Here is a 20,085-nt window from a genome sequence, read left to right on the forward strand (position 1 = left end):
GAAAATAATTTTAATTTTTAAATTTTAAATATCCTTTATATTTTTACAATTCTATTTTTTCTACTGAATTGATTTATTAGGCTGAAATATTTCGTAACAGTTAATATATGTTTATATTAAGAAAATTGTAACTAAATTCGGGAAACAAGAAAAAGCAGTTATTTTAAGAAACGAGTTACGTTACAATGTGTTACTAAAACATTTATTAACATTTAAAAAGATAATTAAAAAATAACCGATTATTAGTAATCTAGACACAAATTGTTGCTTAATAGTGTGTAATTAACTAAATAAACTAAATAATTTTAATTACTTTCAACGATCTGGAAATCTCAATAAAAAGAATAGTTAGACACTGTACTCGTGCGATGACGACAATGGGACGATGGTGAGATGAAAGAGGTGAAGAAAATCTAAATAACAGCAACAGTAAGACTTCATTAACGCCCATTCTCAACTAAATCGGCTCTTTAGAGGGAATGAGACGACAACCTACACGGAAATGGAAATTACTTACTTCTCGTTTCTTTCCATTTACATCGTGAGCAATGGTGATACAAAAAAAAAAAAACAAGTAACACAAAGAAATAACTATATTTCTTTAATTTGATTCCCTTTATTACTGCAGAGGCTCTTCAAGTGATGAAATGATAAAATGGGGTAATGATAGAAATTTTAGAAACGACCCCAGAATTCTTTCCCGCATTCACTTCCTATAAATGTTTCAATATCGAACCAGAACTATTTTACTTGAATATCTCACAGAGTCGGCAAAGTATTATTTGAGTCACCTGGAGCACAGACAATACGTGAAGCAGTACATTTCTTGTGTTACCTAAGCCTGCCGATAGAAAAAAACTGTCATTTAGTGGTATAGCGAAGTTCTGTTCATTCTGTACATTTCTATCGTAGGGATGTATTCGAATTAAACCATGTTCCGCCTTTGCTGAAAATACAACTGACCTTACACAGAACTATTAAAAGAAAACCTGCCTTGAGGAAACGCTTCTCTAGAAATCAAACAAAATCTGTCAAAGAAATAAGCTCTTCGTGGTTTAGTTTACTAATCAATAGCAGAAAGATAGTATTAGAGACAATGTTATAGGAAAGAGGGTAAGTTTACGATCTTGCACAGACTGACAAATTTAATAAGTGAACAAGACGATATTGGAAGGCAAGAACAAGGAGACAGAAAGGAAAGGACGAACTGGATACGAAAAAGAAGGAAAGAAGTAGGCTATATAGTTGGAAGTAATGTTTGACCCCTGAGATGGCGGCGCCACTGTCGTCATTTTTTATACGTGTTGTATTAAGTTGTAAGTTAAAAAGAAACTAAGAGCACAGAACAGAACACAGGAAGAAGAAACTATCTGAAGACTTTCTAGGTTGGCTTAACGTCTTCGACATTCTTCAAACGCTTCTTTGTGGGACCAAAAAGATAAAAAGTCGCAGCTAAAGGCAGAAGCTGTATACTTGAACAAGCAGGTAAGGACAGAACTCCACTCACTTTATCAAATTCTACCTCAATCTTTCACACCTCATAAATTTCGAATAAACGGCGTCACCATTAGTTTATAGAAGTCAAAGAAGTAACTACTTGCTGCTTGGGGCTACGGAAAGAATTTCGTGTGATTGGAAACCCGACGGCACTATTCTACATATACGTATGAACGTATGTATGTATGTATGTATGTATGTATGTATGTATGTATGTATGTAGCCTATGTATGTATGTATGTACGTACGTATGTATGTATGAATGTATATATGTATGTATGCATGTATGTATGACCGTATGTATGTATATATGTATGTATGTATGTATGAATATATGTATGTATGTATGTATGTATGTATGTATGTATGAACGTATGTATGTATGAACGTATATATGTATGTATGCATGTATGTATGTACGTATGAACGTATGTATGTATGAACGTATGTAAGTATGTACGTATGTATGTATGTGCGTATGTATGTGCGTATGCATGCATGTATGTATAAAATTCATGTAATGTTAAAATGTTATGTTTTATTTAACGACGGTCGCAACTGCAGAGGTTATATCAGCGTCGCCGGATATGCCGGAATTTTGTCCCGCAGGAGTTTTTTTACATGCCAGTAAATCTACTGACATAAGCCTGTCGCATTTAAGCACACTTAAATGCCATCGACCTGGCCCGGGATCGAACCCGCAACCTTGGGCATAGAAGGCCAGCGCTATACCAGGTCGACTGTATGTATGTATGTATGTATGTATGTTTTCATGTATTTGAAAATTCATATGTTTTAGCTTAAAATAGGCCTTATTACCGTATGCATTTTGCGAACAGCATAAACTTATCAGGGGTTGATGATCTATCATTGGAGTACGGCAATAAGCAAGCAACTATAACAAGTATTGTTTGCGTGAGTAGATTATCTTCAAAAGGGTGGTAATGAAGGGATAGTTATGACTGTTACTAAAAGGGTAGTCGTCCCTGAGGGGAAATGTAAATTCGTCCGAAACTGACAAACATATCGCATTTCGAAGGTGTGACATTTTAATCAAACATGTAAACTCGTCCGCCTAGCATTTATTTTACATTGGTAACATGTAAACTCGTCTGTCAAGCGTTTATTTATTAACACTGGCAATATACGAGCCATTTCAGAATTTACAGTCAATTAGATGAAAATGAAACAATAGTTCTTATTTAATTTTCTAACGCATGTGAATATTTTCATGCAAGAATTTTAATACTGCTCATCCAGACATTTACGATTTGCGTATATGTAACGTCCTAGGAAATTATAAATCAGGGAATGTGTCCATGGTAGATTTTATTAAAATTACTTCTTATCATTTTAATCCAAGATAAGTTTGTCCAGTCGGCCTGGGTGATGAAGATGGTTAAAACACCTGACCTCTGTGCCCGAGGTTTTTTTTTTAATATTTGTCCGTGGTAGATTTTATTAAAATTACTTCTTTTTATGAGAAACATTTTTAACCATGCCACTTGGCAGTCCTAAGCCTGGATAAAATGGGAAGGAGAATGTTCTCTTTAGCATTCGGACGAGTTTACATTTCCACGATGCTGACATACGAGTTTACTCTTCCATGATACCGATATTTAATAGGAATGCGGACGAGTCTACATGTCATATTATAGGTAATTATTTTCAGGGACGAATTTACAATTTCCCGTCCTTGAACATGGCGATAGACAGACTGAAACACAAAGGCCGTACCCCCTTTTTTGTGGGTAGACTAATTTTACAGGCGTTTTGATGTTGTATTCGTTCGAAAAACATAGTAGTTCTATACATTGGACAAACCACTAGGACAATAAAAAAGTGTGAGAGGAAGTTTCAATCGGTACTGAATGTATCTGTATTTACTGTCAAAATATTTTCACTTTTTTCCCTAACTATATTTGTGTACGTGAATATTTCCATGGCAAAAGTGTATAGATATCTTTAAATTTCTAGGAATGTGTGAGTGTCCAATGACAGTAAAGTTTTAATTATATGTTCAATAATATTTTCACATTTTTATCACATACTTTTCATCTCTTTATATTTTTCCCGACAAACTAAAAGACAATAGCTGTAATTCGACAAGTTGCATTTAAAGATGAAATGCGGGAAATGAAATCGTAGATAAGGTACTGGTTCCCTGCGTTTGCATAAATTATATGGCTGTGTAGATTAATCAGTAAAAGTATGAACAATGTGTCGAAAAGGAAACATTGTTAGCTGTTGAAAAGTGTAAATTGGTTGGGAGTAGCTTTGCTCAAATATCTTAAAATTTAACGTATATGCTATATATATATATATATATATATATATATATATATATATATATATATATATGAGTTTGAAATCACCTTTCATGGTTTCTAGTTAGAATAACAGGTACAATTTACCGAAACACTATTCAATTATTACTAAGTAATTTTACTGGCGAGCAGAAAGTTTCTAGTTCAAATAATTCGCAAATTTATGATTTTGAACACTATTCTGCATTGCATTTCGTTGTTCTGTTAAGTCTGTAGTATAGAGTCCGTTTAATATTTCGAAGATAGGAAGAAGATGGAATATGTAAGGATGAGGTGATTTGTATATAGCTAAATAAAGGAGGATTACAGAACTGTGGTAGAATAACTAACTTAAGATGAAACAAAAGTGTATGGAATAGTTGAGAATGAGACAGAAATTATAGTAAAACTTGGAACATTGCTTGTGATTTACGTGCTACATAAGTGGGCAAGCACTCTTTAATTAATAAAAAAATATTTTCAGAAGTAATTTTTACAAAAAAGTAAGCACAGAAAAATGATGCCGCATTACAGATGGAAGGAAGTGAAATACGAGGGTGATGAAATAAGTAATTTAAATTTTCCTTATTCCCAAAAAGAATCAATGTAGCCCGGTGAAACTAGCGTATTATATAACTTAAACAAATCTGTAGGAAAGTTATTTGCATCGTCCAACAAAGAGTAATATAAATGCACTTCAGGAAATTAGGAATGGCGTTAAAATCATGGCCGGATCTCTCAGATTGTAACGTAGCGAACGTTTGAGTTAAAGAGTGAATAATACAGAAAAAATATATTATATATATATATATATATATAATATATATATTGCAGCAATATAGAGAGAACATTGAGACAGAAAAGGAAACATACGAGTGATGAGACAGATTTGGACGTTCATCACTACCTATAATTAACAGTACGATCTTCTTCTGCCATCTGTGGCACAATATATGAAGGGTTCAGAGCCATGGTGGGCCAAGCGCCATTTATTAAAAACGGAGAAAGCAGGGTTAAGGTTAAATGAATACCATAGTTTAACGAAGATTGACATATCATTTAGTTTGAATGTGTATACTTTATAGTCTATTACTTGCTATATGTTTCCATTGAATTATGGTAATAACTTTATTTTAACCCTTGTTTTCTACGGTTTTAGTAAATGGCGCTTGGCCCACTATGATTCTGAACCCTTCATATATGCCATCGCCATAGATCTGACGTATTAGTTTCACCAGGCTGAGCCATTCGTTCTGGCAATAGAGGATAAAAAAATGTTTTCCTTACTTTTTAGACCACCTTCGTAAATATGACACATTATATAAGGGCATTCTCTAAGCTTCTGATAGAAACCCAGGCTAAACTTAAAACAACAACAATTTGACAATCCAACACCGGCAGCCTCACCACTAAGATCACAATTACTACCATGAGGAGCACGTCCAGTACCCCATCGACCTCTCCCTATGCAGTTTCTGCCTTTAGCATTCCTGTGAGTGACAACACAGGTCGAAATATGAAGTTTTAAATGTCAATGATTTTACATACACAGTTTTATGATTGAAAGTGTGCTTTCAATAACACAGAACATTTTTTTCTAACACTGAATTAATTAAACAGCACATTTACAAACAAATGTCTTCTCATAATTAAAAGTAATGAAGTGAAAAACACAGGAAATAAGTGAAATGTAAATGACACATCGTGTCGGTGAGTTTAGATATATGATATAAATTTATGGCACGAAAATTTACGACACTCCCTACTTGGCTGAAGTGCTGTAGCAAAATTCCGGATTTGTTAAAAATAATAATTTAGTTTGCATTAGATATAGGTCTAACACATTTTAACGATTACGAAACTGATAGAAGTTCATTTACAACTCCGTTGTTTCATTGGTTTTTTTAGAGCCTGGGTGCTACTTTCCTTAATAGCACATGAAAAAGTGATTAAATTTACTTGTTGCGCATGCGCTATCCTTATTCTCTTATTTGTCGGCAAGTTAAACATGGTGGCGTTGAGTTAGTGTGTTATGAAATGACAACATAAAATAAGAACAACTACCAGAACCTCCACCGTCGAAAAGGCATTTTTTTGGCAACGACTGCTAGATGGAAGTACAGTTACTGCATATAATTCCATCAGGATTATAATGCGACTTCTTTTGCAGTCGATAGATGGCAGCATAGTGAAATTGATAACAGTGAGCTCTATACTAAACTGGAGGCACAACTCAGTGCTTTAAAAGCGTGACGCGAATGCTAAGCGCCTGAGCGTATTGCTATCTCTTTCTAACACAGTGCTGTCCTTGTTTCTCTTTCAATGAATGTTATCTTACACTAACGGTATTTTTATTGCTTACTGCGCATGTGCAACATCAACCTCAAGAAAGACCCATTTAAACACATTAGTTAGGAAGAGAGAGTAATACCCTCACCAACAGTCACGTTTTCAGACAGGAAATAGCATTACAGTGGTGCTTCCAGTTTAATATAGAGCTCATTGATTGATAAAAGTGGTTGTCTTGAAAGTCCATTAAGCTGATCATTCTGTTATATATGATCATAGCTGAAATGGAACAATGGAAGGTAAGACGAACTGGTAGGTCAGCGCAAGTGCTGCAGTGCCCGAAAAAGCGCAGTTTTGCCACATTGTTGCCTACGTAGTACGAGTGCACTGCGTTCCATAATGTCTGACAGGCGACGTAAACATTGCCGGCAGAGGAAGGGAGAGATAATTACTATTCACTCAATAGCAGGAGACACATTCCAGGCTTATCTTGAAGTTGGGAGGAGGTAGAACTCTTCTGGCCGCCCAACTTCGAGATAAACCTGGAATATGATTTCTGCTATTGGTTGTATAGCAATTACCTTTCTCCCTTCCTCTGCCGGCAATGTTTACGTCGCCTGTCAAACATTATGGAACGCAGAATAGTAGCAGTAGCCACGCTCTGTGCATTGTTTCGAAATTACCTTCACAGTTACGGAGACATTATAAGGAACTATATGGCAACAGAGACTGCAGGAAGTGGTGTGAGTGGGGATCTCCACTCATTATTGATATGTATGAAAACAAGGCGTCATCTCACAGCGTGGAGCATTTGCATTGGGAATATCAAGTTTAACTTATCTAGCAGCCATGGCTTCATCGAACCTATCAATGTCCTACGAGACTTGTAGCCACTTTTCAATGAATTGATATTCTTATTTCACGACGCTATATTAAAATCATGTAGTTATTTATGTTCTCACAGAGATTATTGTATATGGAACAAAATAAAAGAAATAGGGGAAATTCGGCTAATTCCGCAGTACGGGTAATTCCGCAGTAGTTCATATATGATTTTATTGCGGCTTTACAATAGCGTGAACATAAGTTTTGAGAGACTGTCAACAGGAGCATATCCTCTGCAGTGCTATAGAAAAAAATCAAGGATATTGGTCGATACCTCTGTCGGCAATACAGTGAAACATCGAAAGTTGGCTGTTTTTCGTGTTTTGCTACACAGCTGTGAAGAAAGTTAGCATTCTTACATATAAATTGTTCCTTTTATGTTACTTTCATAATGTATTTCATAATTATTTACTACTGCGGAATTAGCCAAGTCCTATTGCGAATTTATCAACACTGTTGCGGAATTACCCGAGTTCTTTTTCAACTGTAATATATGCACAACTAAATATATTTGCATTTTAATAGGTATCTTTATCTCATTTGGTAATGAAAGGTTTCGTCCATGTCTACATGCCTTGATAATATTTTTGAATGAACATTTTGATAAAAATATGATAGATTTTCTTCTTAATATTGCGGAATTAGCCGAGTCTCCCCTAATGCTTGATGTATTGATATCACTTTTGAAAGACGTAAGACTCTAATTTTAAATATTTATAGAAGTAATATTGTAATATTATTATGTTTTAAAGAATATTATAAATTGTAGCATAAGTACCATTCTCCTGCGGCTGATTGAAGCAACATCGATAAATTTTCATAGCAATATGCCAGATATTGTTAAAATGTGCCGATTTCAATGTAATGAATAGGCTGTTTCGAAACAACAGTTAAAAAAATGACAAGGACTACAATTTATTTTCTGCAGAAACGAAATACGAAAATATCAAATACATTTCTCTTTCCTGTGTTCTACACGTTGGTTTACAATTCACGGAACGGAATAATATAAAGTTGTTCCTTATCCAAAACCGAGGCTTACCTTTTAAAAACTTAGAGACATTTGATTTTAAATGATATAGCAACGTTGTGTAATGAAATCTGTAGTAGACCTATATGTGACTTGAGCTTTATAACACTATCCAATGAATAAGGTTGGTCTAGGGAGGGAATCATGTGCACTTGAAGACTTGAAAGCTTAAGTTCGGGGTTTCGAAACAAGGAAATGACTTTTATTAATACGTTTATTAATTACTGTGTTCACGTATTATTCCTTACTGAAATTTATACTACTTCTCGAGTTACTTTATTATTGTGCCTATTTGGTATTTAATCTCAAACGGGACTTCGGAAATTTTCCTCTTTCTTTCAAGCGAACATTTACAAGCTAATTTAATGTTTGAACTAAAGGGAAGAGCAAATTTTCGTATTTGAGATTAGATAACACATACATACAATAGTTATCAACTAAAAACTACAGCATAGTAGAAAAGCGTATTTTAAAATTAATTAAAGGTAATACGCGAACAAGGTGAGTAATATTAAAAAGATTTTCCTCGTTTAGAAATTCTCCAAACGCATACGATTCCCCCAAATCAAGCTTAACTACGTTCTGTTTTAGTGCTATGAGCGTCAAATTATATTTTATAAAGAATTCATTACACAGCATTGCTGTATCGTTCAAAATTAAATACAAATTTATCGGAAAACAAAGCATGTCGAGAAGAGTATTTTCGATTTAGTTTTGAACAAGGAATTTTCTATCTTGCGAATTAAGAACCACTCTGCATGTAATTATAATTTTTGTAAATAAAATTATTTTCCATTTCATACAAATTCTGTAGCATGTTATCGTTGGAAATCTGATTTTAAAAGCGACAGATTGTTACATTACAAAATTTTAACTAACTGAACATAGTTGCTCAAGGGTAAGAAAACATAATGACTTCATTTATAATTCACACTGAACATTTCAACTCGCTGTGTACTGTGACGTGTGAAAGCATAGAAAATGGCAGGCGGCTTCATTGGGACTGTTTACCTTTTCTAGCCATTGTAGGTGGCGAGCTTATAGATGCAGAGGTCAAGGGGAACGAACGGGTGACAATAAGCTAAGCAGAACACTTACTATTACACACACTATAATGTAAAACGTAATACCGTGATATTTCTGATTATCCAAACTTTTCAACTCAGTCCACATTATATTTTCGTAATGGCTAGTATTTCAACTCTATCGTTTACCATATCATGGGAAGTGGATCTGCTGTATGTACAACCAAAGCAATAGTTATGATTGTTGAGACAATTAGTGGAAAAACGGGAGTATCTTGAGAAATATGCCTAAAACATCGTCTTTGTTTACCACAAATTTCACTCGGATTCATCCGGAAGAAGAAAGACATAGTCCGGGGATACAGAACTGGCGAGAGGGGGGTAGAAAGCATGGGGAAAGCGTTGGTTCCCCGTCCACAATCCACCGGCACTGGATGACGTGTCTGTTGCCCGTATGCAATCACATAAGACTGAATTCAAATCCTCTCCCTTACCAAGTCAATGACGCGGGGGGTGGAAGGAAGGGGTGAGTGACGTATTCCGATGAGTGACATAACGCCACAATTGTCGCCCAGTTCTGCAAGCCCGTTCTAGTCCTTTGCTTTCCGAACATATGTCCAAAAAGCCAGATAAAGATACTATGATATTTGCATCAAAAAGGTTCAAGCATACAATGATTTAATACAAAGGAATGATATGCATTACCATCAAAGACAAGGAACAGAATGGTTCAAAGTAGTCGAAACAAAATAATGTGGTCCAAAGTAAAATTACTATCTGTGGTTTACCAAGTAGGCTACACCAAGCTCTTCACACACCTTAAATTCGTGAAGCCTCGTAGATAGGGTATTCCATGTGCGAGTTACTCACAGGGATGCATTAGTTTGTTAATAAACGGTAATTAATGATGAGGGAGCAAATGTCTTCAAGCGTTAATTTAGCACAGGAATTGTTAAATTCCAGGCTACAATTGACTACTAATATGAGATACTGTAAGACACAGAGTAAATAAGCATATAGGGTAAAGGCTGGTAATACTGTGATACGAGTAATATTGTGATAGTTCTTTTTGAGAATTTATTGCAATTTTACTGAGCGAGAGAAGGATCGGTTTTGTGCAGCAACTTGCCCATGAACATTCCCTTAATACGTTGACGCAAAAAACTGATCTTCCTCTCGCTCAGTAAAATTGTAATAAATTCTTAAAGAGAGCTATCACAATATTACCTACCTTTACCCTATATGCTACCTTTCTAAAATAGATCCGTAGGCTACTACAAAGCAATCTAACAAGGTACGCAATGCAGATTTACTGGACACAGAGATGTATGATGGCCATGATGATGACTGACTATATTACCGCTGCTGCTGATAATGATGATGACGATGATGCTGATAGTAGTGGTGATAATGATTTTGCTGTCACTGAGGATAGTATTACTGACGGTAGCAGGGATTTTGATTATAGTCAATTATAGTGAAGAATCTTAGGATGATGTCGGTGATAGCAATAGCTGCAACAATGATTTTGCTGCTGATGATGAAAAATTATATTGTTGCTGGTGATGGTAGTGATTTTTACTATGCTGCTGATAGTAGGGCCTAGTTAGATATACGATTTTGCTGCTAATTATGATGATAGTAATGTTTCTAATGGTATTTTTGTGATAATGATGAGGATTACAAGGATGATTATAATGGTGGAACGGAAATTACAAGGAAGTTTGATAACGATGTGGATCACAAAGACGATTATAATAATGGTGGGAACTACAAGGATTATGATAATGGTGGAATGGAAATTACAAGGAAGTTTAATAACGATGTGGATTACAAGACGATTATAATAATGGTGGGAACTACAAGTATAATGACAATGGTAGGGATTACAAGGATTATGATAATGGTGGAATGGAAATTACAAGGAAGTTTGATAACGATGTGGATTACAAAGACGATTATAATAATGGTCGGAACTACAAGTATGATGACAATGGTAGGGATTACAGGATGATTATGATAATGGTGGAATGGAAATTACAAGGAAGTTTGATAACGATGTGGATTACAAAGACGATTATAATAATGGTGGGAACTACAAGTATGATGACAATGGTAGGGATTACAAGGATGATTATGATAATGGTTGAATGGAAATTACAAGGAAGTTTGATAACGATGTGGATTACAAAGACGATTATAATAATGGTGGGAACTACAAGTATGATGACAATGGTAGGGATTACAAGGATGAGTATGATAATGGTGGAATGGAAATTACAAGGAAGTTTGATAACGATGTGGATTACAAAGACGATTATAATAATGGTCGGAACTACAAGTATGATGACAATGGTAGGGATTACAAGGATGATATGATAATGGTGGAATGGAAATTACAAGGACGTTTGATAACGATGTGGATTACAAAGACGATTATAATAATGGTGGGAACTACAAGTATGATGACAATGGTAGGGATTACAAGGATGAGTATGATAATGGTGGAATGGAAATTACAAGGAAGTTTGATAACGATGTGGATTACAAAGACGATTATAATAATGGAGGGAACTACAAGTATGATGGCAATGGTAGGGATTACAAGGATGATTATGATAATGGTGGAATGGAAATTACAAGGAAGTTGATAACGATGTGGATTACAAAGACGATTAAAATAATGGTGGAAACTACAAGGATTATGATAATGGTAGGGATTACAAGGATGATTATGATAATGGTGGAACGGAAATTACAAGGAAGTTGATAACGATGTTGATTACAAAGACGATTATAATAATGGAGGGAACTACAAGTATGATGACAATGGTAGGGATTACAAGGATGATTATGATAATGGTGGAATGGAAATTACAAGGAAGTTGATAACGATGTGGATTACAAAGACGATTAAAATAATGGTTGAAACTACAAGGATTATGATAATGGTAGGGATTACAAGGATGATTATGATAATGGTGGAACGGAAATTACAAGGAAGTTGATAACGATGCTGATTACAAAGACGATTATAATAGTGATGGAAATTACAAGGATGATAATAGTAGGAATTACAAGGATGATTATGATAATGGTGGAATGGAAATTACAAGAATGTTGATAACGATGTTGATTACAAAGACCATTATAATAATGGTGGAAACTACAAGGATGATGATAATGGTAGGGATTACAAGGATATTATGATAATGGTGGAATGGAAATTACAAGGAAGTTGATAACGATATGGATTACAAATACGATTATAATAATGGTGGAAACTACAAGGATGACGATAATAGTAGGGATTATAAGGATGATTATGATGATAGTGGTCTAATAATTACAAGCATACTTAAGATGATAAGGGTAAGGATTACAAGGACAGTTATGATGATAATGGTAAGGATTACAAGGATACATATGATAATAAAACAGGAAGAAGACTTTGACGATGACATTGTATTGAGGTATGATATCAAATCAGATAAACGGCAGAATGTGCCATTTCTGATACAAAGCAGAACACGTAACTGGAATGTTATTTTCTGGGAACTGTGAATTCAAAACTTTACAATAGCCGTTGCAGTCAATCGCGGTATTACGTTTTGCATTGACATACGAGTATATGACAGACAACACACATGAGGAAAGACTAAGAGATCAGCCCTACCTGAGAGTGCCTGGGTGAGGAGCGGTGTGTTATTGTTGGGTGTGAGCTGTCCATTCGTTAGGTCCACTGGAAGCACACAGAAACAAGCCAGAACAAATTTTATTAACACTAAGGAAACAATTAGTTATCAAGTAAACACACATGTCTGTTAAACACAAAGCAGCGTCACCAGGGAACAGATGTATTGCGACAATGGTTCTCAGGGGATTTGGTTACAAATTGCATACCTACGTATTAACATTTCATACATGTTTTCTCTTACCAAAATCAGACACGGTTGCAATAAGTCGTAAGTTATGTTAAGTTATAAAAATTAATAGAAAATGTGACGCAAAAGAGTTCGATTATTTAAGGCCTTGTATGGTATATTAAATACGAAATACCTCCTGAATTAACACTAAAAATGTTATGTTTTAGGATGATCTGCTGTTAATTTTGAATATGATTTATAAAGAGTAATTGTTTTACTGAATACAGCAATGAATTTAATTGCTTTTTCGCTTATGTATTACAAAGAAAATAATTATAACTTAGTCCTAATATTATTTGGCAATACTAGTTGTCCACGATAGTATGTTGGAGTACTTTCTCTGTTAATAATTACATAACAGATTCTTGGAAGATGATAAATTTTAATTCATCTTCCGTATGGGAAATAAAGCGGATATTGAATGTCAATGTCTTTTGTAAACTGGAATTCTTTACTAAGAGTGAAATATCGGAGCGTTTTCGTGATACGACCTGTTTTTGAAACTGCTACAATTCTTCACATTCATTATATACTAATAAAAACATAAAAGAAAAATGTATATTGTAATGTGAGAGATCATTCCGTGAGAACCATTGTTCACATTTCGATGTGGGTGTAAAAGCGGATTAATAGGACAGAGATCACATAATTAAATAGGTTAATGAAAAGAAATGATGGTAAATAGTAAAGGAGTGAAATTAATATTAGTAGACAATTGTTAAAATTATGTTTATTAAAAATAAGTTTTTATTTATATCTGCTCGAAGCAGACGTCGAAAATGTTTTAATGAAAATTAAACATGCTGCAATAGCCATCTATATATCATCAAGTTCGTATATGTAAAAAGAATCAGGTTGGTTCACTCATGCAAAAGAAACATTAAGGACCCAAATGGTTGATAAGGGTACAACGAAACGTCAAGGATGGAAAGGATATAAGAGAATTGAGTAAAATAAAATAAATATTCACTTAGGTTTAACTGCAGGAAATTCAATTCCAGTGACGAATCAAAACGCTCTCTCAGTTGTAACAGAGCTACTATTTTAGCTAAATATCTGAGAATAAAATAATTAGTCATTTACAACCATTTAACATTAATTGTTATTGAAAATGCAACGATAATGGAGCAATGACAGAAAGGAAATGGAGAAGAGAACTAATGAAGAATATTCAACTCGAAGTTACGACAAAAATATGGGATTTATCAGACAGCCATGAGTATGGAACTCAAGAAAATCATTCATTCGGTATAGTTTGTGATAGGCTTTTGGATGTTTATATTATTTTTTTTATTTATACTTCTTAACATTCTTTGTTTCGTTAAGATATGTAAATTCCAGAGAATGGTTTTTAGAAGGTGCTTCTATTCCATACATACAGTGTGTTAATTACGTAAGGAATATGCTAATAACTCTTTATATATTCCTTTTAGGAAAAAAATACTTAAAACAAAAGTTATTGGAGATATCTAGCTAGATCACCTGACTTCAACCCATTGGATTTCTTCCTGTGGGGTTACTTAGAGTCCAGGGTGTATCGTGATAGACCGAACAGTATTGAAGACCTGAAATTAAGGATTAGTAGTCTAATGAGATGTAACTAATCACTCTTGAAATTATGAGAAAGTCAATGGACTGTTTTCTGATAGACTGGGGCATTGTTTGGCCGCGAATGTTTCTCATTTTGAACATATGTTATAATTTTAAACATTCTCTGAAACTGTTATGTTATCGTTTTGTTTGTTTCATGGCCTACTCCATATGAATATATACATTTATTTTGTGTTACATTATCAAAGCATTTGAAAGAACCATAACATTTACAAGAGAGTATTCATCATTTATGCTGAGCCAAACTTCTATTTGTATGTAAAATTGAATGGAGATTTTGAATATGCAAAATTTAATATAGAATGCCATTCAAAAAAGTGTGTTTTTTTGCCACACCCTGTACATGAATCAATACTTTTGTGAGACCACAACCATAAGTTTTAGTTAGAGATCTCCAACAACTTTTGTTTTTGGTATTTTTTCATAAAATTAATATATAAAGAGTTATTAGCAATATTCCATACTTAATTAACACGCTGTATATTGAATGGCATACCGCAGTACATACTCAGCCATTTACTGAACGGACGCCATTTCGTGATTAGAGCTCACGTGACCACCACGCCGCTAAGTGTAATTCGTATCGGTATCAACATTCGCTATGAACGCAACACTAGCGATGCAAGGAAACAGTAAGGATTATGATTGGCGCTGTAATACAAAAAGAACTAAGCTACTGTATGTTTTGACGTCATTGTTACAGGCCTATTAGTATTGCAATCCCGGAATTTTTAAATTGCTTTATATTATGCACTTACACTCAATATAAAATCATATTAATTTGCAATGCCTTCCACTTACAACAAAATCTCAGTTAAAATCAACCATAGTTTATGAAATGAAAGAGAAATTCCACAACAAAGATGGACAATAAGAAATTAAAATTTTATTATTTATATGATATTTTCCGATTTTAAAGGACTTAGGTAGGCCTAATTATTTTAGTTATTATTTTATAAATGTTCTTAACATTCACTACTACTTCACAGAAACGAGTGAAAAGTATAATTTTCCAAGTTTCAAAGTGTCACAGAAATGCAACATCGGTTTCGTCGGCTATAGTCTATGCTGTTTGGAAAGTTCCAGATTAGAAGTTAACAATTCTGTGGTAGGTTATCGCAGGTTTGAAAAAAAAAACTGGATACATTTATAAACCACTCACTGGTGTTCTGGAACAGAAGCTTTTCTTGGTGATGTTAAAACAGCAAGCCGCGATAATGTCTGAGGTGACTGCCAGCAGAGATGGCTATGGCATGCATACCATTCGATATCGATTCGTGCGGTCATGGTGGGGCAATTGCTTGACCTTTAAATTCACGAGGACCTCTAAATTCACCGGACATGATCCCATCAGATATTTCTGTTTAGGATTCCGTAAGGAATTGTGCGCATGACCCAGGGACATGATTTCAGAATTGTATTTGTTGCATAGATTGCACCTGTGATGTATTCCAATCGGCTACTTAACTGTATCAACTGCAAAGTTATTTAGCGCCCGAGGAATTGGTGATAGCGAGAATATGAGTTCGAGGATTCGCCAAGGGATTACCAGACAATTTCCATACAGTTCTGAAAATTCTCAGAAGTTGCATCCAAGCGGAATTCGAATACATACACAGCTTTGGAGAAGAGGTACATCTCGTCATCCCTAGACTAAACTGGTAGCCCCTAAGATTTGAAGTCATATAATAGGAATTGGCCTAACTGTTATTTATGTCGTGATTTCAATTATGATAATGTCGAGGTCTGATATGGGTAAAAAGAACAAAATTATTATTGGCTACCTATAACGTATTTACAAATTATCGAACAATAAATAGCAAGATTTATATTTTTATTTTGCAGGGTTCTTATTTGATCAATAGTCTATAAAACGGTTCGTCTCGTGTACAGGTTCTAATTTAAATTTTGTTTTTGGAGTTGGAAATACAGTAAGAACTTAGATCAAAACGTTCACCCTGAGAATGGCCCAATCGTAGATATTATTATCTAGGCCTATAGTTAGCTGACAACTTAATATGCAAGATAGTTGCCTTCGTTCTCCGGTAAATTATACGATGTCTAAGAATATTTTTTTTTTTTCCAGAGAGTCTCATAATTTCTTTAACTCCTAATAATTTTATTAACCTTTGTAATTGAAGATAGTCGTTAGGCTAATATCATATACTAGTTAGCCCAGTTACCTGACCTCTTATTCATAAAAGACACCGTAAATCGATTTCGAAATAATATATTACGGATAAAAATCATGTGCGACATTTCTTACTGATGGACTTGTTTCTCCTAGCATTCCCATTTTATAACTGATCCATTATCTTAGATTTACTTCCTAGGTAAAGACGAATTTTAAATAATGAACTCATTATTGTATAAATTTAGAAATAGAATTCACAAAAGAAAAAAGAAAGGAAAAAAGTTAAATCATGATACAGTAAAAGACGTTAGAATGTTTCTTTGCAAGTTATTTATACTACGGGCTTACGAGAGAGAAATGTAGTTCTGCAAAAAGTAAGAAAGGATTATCTTGGTAGAGCAAACAATATTCTTCGAGTATGAAGTTTTTAAGTTAATGTTTAGACATGACTGCAATGTAGAAAGCTCTAGAAAAAAAACTTGAGCTTAGTTTTAGACTGCATAATTTCTTTTTATTTTTTTTAACTTTTATAATACCGACAAGAGTTCCGGTAGAATGCCCACAACACAAACACACATATACACACAAACAAGATATTCTTGGGGGAATATATATATATATTTTTTTTTACGTGGTGGTGGAAAAGAGGGGATGGCTGTAAGAAATGGTGAGGGCGGAGGGAAAGGCAATTTCTTGAACGTTCTCCAGAACGTCCCCCGGAGCCTGTTTCACACCTCATCATCTCATCTTGTTTCATCTCGAAAACGACCCAAGTTGCTGCATAGTGTCCAGGGGAAAGTAACTGGAACTATAATATACGCATTCTTTACGGACAAAAAATGGAGTAAAATATATCATGATTCTCGGTTGTATTTTATTGTATTGTAAAACAGAAGTTTAATAAATTTCAAATGCTGTATAAAGTTTAATTAATTGGGTCGGACTGTTAAGAAACGGTGCTTTAATTATTTTCGAATTTTTTCCTTTTTATAATAACTTATAACTTTGAAAGTTGTCCTGGTTCTTAACTTTCTGCCTAAATATTGAGTATACAATTCTCTTTTATAGGTTAACAACTGCCAAAACTCCGCTGTAGGAGGTTACTAAACCTTACCGCTGCGCTCGAGGCGGAGTCTTCCTCCATTAATTTGAAACTTCTAACGAAATTATTCTGTCAGTTTGACTGTCTAATACATTAGCACTACAAAAATATTGTTCTTAGTTATTTTTAACGTGATCAACACATTTCTTCCATTTGTCTATTCCATATTCTGGGAAAAGGCGACGACAGAATCGTTCCTTTACGTTAAATGGGATTTTTGTTGGATTTTGAAGACAAATAATGTTTATGTACTCGCTACTTGATGGACCGCTAGCAGTCAGACATAAATCTTTCACACGTGATAATATCTTATAGACTCATTCTATTAACATGGTTTTTTTCAACATAAAGTATAATGTATTTAGACGATTTGATACACTGCAACTACCCACTTATCTTTTCTAGAAAAAAATTATCGTTGATTGATTTTCTATTTCAAATACATATTTTTTCCACACTACAATAGTATAAAACAAACCTCAATTAAGAAGCCTTACATTTGTTATATTGCGGCGACTCAAACATCTTAGAAATCTGCAAACAATACTCTTCAACGTGCTTTTTTCCTTATTAGAATCTGACTGCTACTTTTTGAGTTATTATTAAGTATAAATATGCGAAAATATTCTACTTCATTGGAAGTCTACGTGAGTATCGCCTTCTCTCGTTATTGATTGACAATTAGGAAGGAAGAGATGAATAGTATATTGTGTCACTCTTTAAGATTGACGCATGCGCAGACCAACGGAGTTTTGTAAGTTGTTCCCCTATAGTGATAACAGACTACAGTCACGTGTTATGGTAATACAAATTCAAAAGTTATAAAAACAAGGGAGTTCTATTCCCCTCCCCACCGGCTATAATAGCCTATACGCAGAGTGGCTTCACTATAAGCTATTTAATATGGCCAACAAAGGTACATATAACGTAAATTTATTTACGGTGGATGAAACTGACTGAACGACGAAACAAGCAAGAGAGTTATGTCGAGGAAGAACAGCTTAATGTATTCCTATGATATAATATGAGGAATGCTACTTAAAGAGGTCCATTAATTACTGTAAACAGACAACTTAGCCTATTGCGTGTGTAGATATTAACATCAGTAAAGTTAAAACAAGAATTCCAAGTTCCGAAATATTGAATGCATTTCAAGTTATTTTAAGTACGGGTATCTACTTCCTGTCTAATGAATAAGACAAGTAACTTTGAGCAACTAGTGCAAGAGTTTCATATCTATATCACTACTACTACTAAGCTAGAAACAAACATCTTTGTCTAAAGCGATGAAACTATTCATGTAGGTTTGCTACTATGTAATTCCTGGCGTTATGTGAAGAAACAATGCTGCGTTCGGAAACTCTCACAAACATTGCGGAGATGCAGTGGTGCACAAAAAAGGGATATTAAAAAGTGCAAGAGCTAAAATATTACATAATTTATAATGTGAATCAATTAATATCTGGAAATGAAAAAATAATTCCAAGTACATCTGTTGTTTATGAATTAAAATTTAAATTTCGGGTTAGAATTACGTATTAAAATATACATACTGTTCCCAACAGAATTTTTAATACCAAAGGTATCGTTATAAAATTACACAGATCGTTGCACAAAACATGAAATGTGATAATTCAGATATAAGTTTGTACTATTTATTTACTATACTTCAGTAATTTATTTTACATTTAATTTGTTCATACATGTTATAGGCTTCACTTTCATCTTGTTCAATTATGAAAATAGCATTTGTTACAATATTTAAATAATTAAATATAAGAAAAACGTCTAAAGCATTAAAATTTATTCTAAAAAACTAAATATGTTCCTTACATTTCAGTCACTGATTTGGAGATTTTTCTGGAGATATTAAATTACATTACTTTTATTATCGTCATGATGATGATGATGATGATTATTATTATTATTATTATTATTATTATTATTATTATTATTATTATTATTATTATTATTATTACTAAATTCCATCAGCTTTCTATGACAACGTTTCGAATTTTTGCAACTGGTGCGATGTTTGACCAGTTGCTTCAATTGAATATGGATAAATAAGTTAAAAATTTATATTTTATATTTTTAAGAGACAAAGATGCAGGCTAAAATAAGGTATGTCCAATTTGGGAATTCAATATTTGTAAGCCGTGAAGTTTATACTGTGTGAAATGCTGTAAGCCTCTATTAAATCAAGGGAAAGATAACGCTCTTAACCGCACAGTCGTGCATTTACACTTAATTTATGTTATAAATGTATTAAATAGAACT

General features: G+C 33.9%; 1 protein-coding gene across 8 annotated transcripts in view; it reads right to left on the reverse strand.

Annotated features, from left to right (window-relative positions):
• Positions 1–20,085, reverse strand: part of Rbp6 (RNA-binding protein 6) — a 1,547,649-nt gene that overhangs the window by 67,149 nt on the left and 1,460,415 nt on the right. For all 8 annotated transcript variants that reach the window (XM_069847737.1, XM_069847734.1, XM_069847740.1 and 5 more), the window contains one exon: positions 12,709–12,774. In XM_069847737.1, the coding sequence (XP_069703838.1) occupies positions 12,709–12,774 (66 nt within the window). The remainder of the gene's footprint in view (positions 1–12,708; positions 12,775–20,085) is intronic.

This window comes from Periplaneta americana, chromosome 15, assembly GCF_040183065.1.
Source record: "Periplaneta americana isolate PAMFEO1 chromosome 15, P.americana_PAMFEO1_priV1, whole genome shotgun sequence".
In the NCBI taxonomy this organism is placed as follows: domain Eukaryota; kingdom Metazoa; phylum Arthropoda; class Insecta; order Blattodea; family Blattidae; genus Periplaneta; species Periplaneta americana.